This window comes from Ceratosolen solmsi, unplaced genomic scaffold (genome assembly GCF_000503995.2).
Source record: "Ceratosolen solmsi marchali unplaced genomic scaffold, CerSol_1.0 scaffold47, whole genome shotgun sequence".
Classification (NCBI taxonomy): Eukaryota; Metazoa; Arthropoda; class Insecta; order Hymenoptera; family Agaonidae; genus Ceratosolen; species Ceratosolen solmsi.
In genome coordinates, this window is record NW_011948419.1 from 850568 (window position 1) to 854717 (window position 4150).

The 4150-nt window shown below is 63.5% G+C and overlaps 1 protein-coding gene across 1 annotated transcript in view; it reads right to left on the reverse strand.

The window, feature by feature from the left end:
- Positions 1-3416, reverse strand: part of LOC105360500 (slit homolog 2 protein) — a 5549-nt gene extending 2133 nt beyond the window's left edge. Inside the window, 1 exon segment of the mRNA XM_011497406.1 lies at positions 1-3416. This exon segment is cut by the window's left edge and continues 10 nt beyond it. Coding sequence (XP_011495708.1) covers positions 1-3326 — 3326 coding nt within the window. The 5' untranslated portion in view covers positions 3327-3416.
- Between the last annotated feature and the right edge of the window lie 734 nt (positions 3417-4150).

The window sequence follows — 4150 nt, forward strand, 5'->3', positions numbered from 1 at the left end:
GGCGAGAAGGCGATGAGGATGCGTTTGCTGGCCGCGGCCGCCGGCGGTAGGGCGTCCTGTGGCCGGGTCGGCGGCAAGTCGCGCCAATGGAGGCAGAGCGCGAGGCCCGACTGCTCGAGCTCCGGGGCGAGATAGCGCGAGACAAAGTCCTCGTCGCGCTCGCTGTAGACGACGTAGCCGTCGTAAAGTCGATCGCGCTCCTCGTCCGGCTGACCGGAGAGTTTGCCGAGGCGCAGGCCGTAGCGCGAGTGGGCCCAGAGGCGCACGTCCTGCCTGAAGGCGAAGGCAAGCGCGAGGAGCAGGCAGACGCCGATCACGACGACGAGGGCGCCCGCGAGGAGCGGCACGAAGCTACCGCCGACGATTGGTACGACGGCGTCGCGCGCGTCCGCGCTCGCCCCCTCGGGCTCGGCCTCGGAGCCGCACCGACGGATTGCCTGAGCGAGGCTCTCGACGCCATCGCGGCAATACATGCGCTCGGCGAGGTCGCCACGATGCTCGGCGAGCCAGGCGCGCAGCCTGCCGGCGCTCGCGCAGTCGCAGCTCCAGGCGTTACCCTCGAGGGAGACGCTGGCCCCGCGACTCGGCAGCGCCTCCCACGGCCGGAAGTCGACGATCCGATTGTTGTTGAGGCGCAACAGTTCCAGCTGGCGCATCTTGCGAAAGGTGGTGTTGGCGACTGCGGCGATGGCATTGTGATCGAGATAGAGCTCGTGGACGTGCTCGAGCTGCTCGAACTCGAAGCCCTTGAGCTCGCGCAGGGCGTTGGACTCGAGGTGTAGGACGCGGAGGGACTCGGCTCCGTTAAAGGTGCGATTGTGGAGGCCGGAGATACCGCTGTTGTTGAGATAGAGCACCTCGAGCTTGCGCTTGCCGATGAATACGTGGCTGCCGAGGTCGCCGAGGTCGTTGCCGTCCAGGTAGATCTCCGTGGCGTCCATGGGTATGCGCTCGGGCACGAGGCGGTAGCCGGCGCTGGAGCAGTCGACGACGTTGCTCGACCAGCTGTGGTCGTGGTAGCAGGAGCAGTTGTCCGGGCAGGTCATCTCGCAGTCGCAGGCGTCGAAGTCGCAGCAGTGGCAGATGGCGAAACAGTGGCTCTGGTAGCGGCAGACAAAGTCCTTGGGCTGTAGGGCGAGGAGGGGCCGCTTTGGCGCAGCCCTCGCGTGCACCATGTCGCAGGTGACGGCCTCGAGGTCCATGACGCGCGGGTGCTGGCGCATCCGTGACAGCTCGTTGACACGCGGTAGCCACTCCATGGTGCAGTCGCAGAGGAGGGGATTGCCGCCAATGTAGAACATGGGTAGGTCGCGCTCGCTCGGGACCGGCTGCAGCTCGATCGCCGCCGCGTCCAGGTGCTGGATCTCGTTTGAGCGTAGCACGACCTTCTTGAGGCCGGTCTTACGTAAGAAGGTACCCGCGGCGATCGTCCTTATGCGATTGTCGTTAAGGTAGAGCTTCTCTACGCTGCTGGGTATCGAAGCCTCGGATATCTCCTCGATGCGGTTGAAGCTCGCGTCGAGCTTCTTAATGCGCAGCTCATCGATGCCCTGGTCGCCGCCGAGGTCGCCGCCGAGCTCGCTTATCTGATTTGAGTGCATGTCAAGCCAATCGAGGCTCACCGGCAGGTCGTTGTAGTTGAACCAGAGTAGCTTGTTGTCGGAGATGTTGAGCATGAGGAGGGAGGGCAGATTGCGGAAGACGCCGTGTATCTCGGTTAGCTGGTTACCGTCGAGGCGTATGGCGATCAGGAGGCCGTTCTGTGAGAAGGCGCCCTGTTCCACGTGGCGAATGGCGTTGCTCGCGAGATTGAGAATCTGCAGGGATGGCAGATTGGCGAAGGCCTTGCGCGAGATGTTCTCCAGCTTGTTGTCGACTAGTCGCAGCCCAGAGAGCTTGTCGAGGCCGAGGAAGCTACCCTGGCCGAGGTCCGCGATACGATTGTTGCCGAGGTCGAGGGTCTTGAGCTCGCGCAGCTCGCGCACAGCCTCGGGCACCTCGCCGAGGCCGTTACCGCTGAGCCGCAGATCCTGGAGGCCCGTGAGATTGGCGAGGGCATCGCGATGGACGAACTGTAGTCGATTGTCGTCGAGGAAGAACTGGTCGAGAAGGACCAGGCCACGGCCGTGGGCTGCCTCGAAGCGCACCAGCCGATTGTGCGAGAGGCTGAGGGACCTGAGATTGCCGAGGGAGCCGAAGCATTCGTCGGCAAGGCTATCGATTTCGTTGTGCTCGAGGTTGAGCAGCTGGAGCTGCACGAGACCGCGGAACACGTGTGCGTCGATCTTGGTGAGGGCGTTGTGCGAGAGGTCGAGGAGGGCGAGCTTGCCGAGGCGGGCGAAGGTGTCGCGATTGACCCAGCGGCTGGTGAGCTCGTTGTGCGAGAGGTCGAGAGACTGGAGGTGCTCGAGGCCGTCGAGGAGGCCGGGGGCGAGGACCGCGAGCGAGTTGTTGCTGAGGATGATCTCGCGGAGCTCGCGGGTTTTGGCGAAGAGCTCGGGTGGCAGAGCGACCAACCGGTTACCGGACATGTTGAGGGAGCGGAGGCCAGTGAGGCCCGCGAGGGCGTGGTCGCCAACCGCGGCGATCGCGTTGTCCTGGAGACGTAGGAGAGCGAGGCCGGGGAGACCCGCGAGGCCGTCGTCCGGCAGGGCGCTAAGCTCGTTGTCGCTGAGATCGAGAGCCTCGAGGTGGGTCGCGCAGGCGGTCGTGCGCTCGCCGAGTCCGAGTGACGCCACGTCCTGGAGCCGATTGCGCGTGAGATTGAGGCTCCTTAGGTTCGGGGTCGGGCAGAGGAGCTCGGCCGGCAGGGTCCAGGCATTGTTCTCGCCGAGGTCGAGCTCACTGAGCTCGGGAAGACCGCGCAACGCGTCCCGGTGTAGCTCCATGGCGACGGCCGACCAGTCGGCATTGTGCGAACGTAGAGACAGCCGCCTGAGCTCCGGAGCCGCGGCGAAGGCGCCCCCCGGTAAATTTCGGATCTTGCAGTGCTCGACGCGCAGCCGCTGGAGTCGTGGCAGAGCACCGAGGAAGGCCGCGCTCCCGGGCCCGCTGGCCTCAAGCTGGCTCTCGAAGAAGAGAGCCTCGTTGCAGTCGAGGGTCAGGGAGCGAATGCCATCCGCCTGGGGGCTCGACAAGTTGCCGAGGATGCCGGCAGCGCTGACGATGGTGCGTAATCGGCAAACGAGCGACTGCTGTTCGGACTCGTCGTCGCGCCTCCAGCTGCAGCCGCGCGGCGCCTCGAGGCTGCTGATGCTGCGGGCCCGGCACAAGGCGCACAGGCCCAGTAAGAGCATCAGCCCACTAACGACGCGGCTCAACTCCATGGCGTGATGGGCGTTGGAGGCCTTGGGCGTACGGTTCGATCGTCACGATCTCATCGTCCGCAAACTCCCAATCCCGACACTGTGAGCTCTCTCTCTATCTCTATCTCACTCTCTCACTCTCTCGCTATCTCTCTCACTCTATCTCTCTATCTCTTTATCTCTATCTCTTGATCCCTTAATCTTTTAATCTCTCAATTTCTCTCTCTCTCTCTCTCTCTCTCTCTCTCTCTCTCTCTTTATCTCTGTCTCACGCGTCTCTCTTTCTTTTACAATTATTATTCGGCTTAGTAGCGTCTACGAACGCGTGTCACTGTGGTAGTCCAAGTCGCACTCACGGGTCCACGCAACACTCGGGCCCAGCTACGAACATCGAAAGGCACTCGCGATCGGGCACTCGGGACACTTGGTGCGCGCACCCTTGTTTGCCGTTCGTCGTCCTGACACTTGCTCCACCACCCACCTTTCTCTCTTTCTCTCTCTTTACTCCGCTTGCTGGTCGACGCGGCGCGCGTGACTGTCGTCTCGGGCGAACGATTACGACTAACTGGGCGCAACGAACCGAGGCCAGCTCCGGATTCACACTGAGCTGCCTCGAGCTCCGAGCGCCAAAGCTAAGCTGCGTGGACGAGCCAGCCGCGACCCCCACTCCCGCTCTCAGATCCCCTCTCTGTCGTTATCCCTCTCTCTCTCTCTCTCCCTCTCTCTCTCTCCCACTCGTGTCATCCCCCACCCTCCGGCGGCTTCGCGCGGACGTCGTGGTGGTGCCTCTCCTTTGCTCGGGTGCCTCCTCAGGCTCGTTACTTACGTGTGTGCATCCGCGTCTT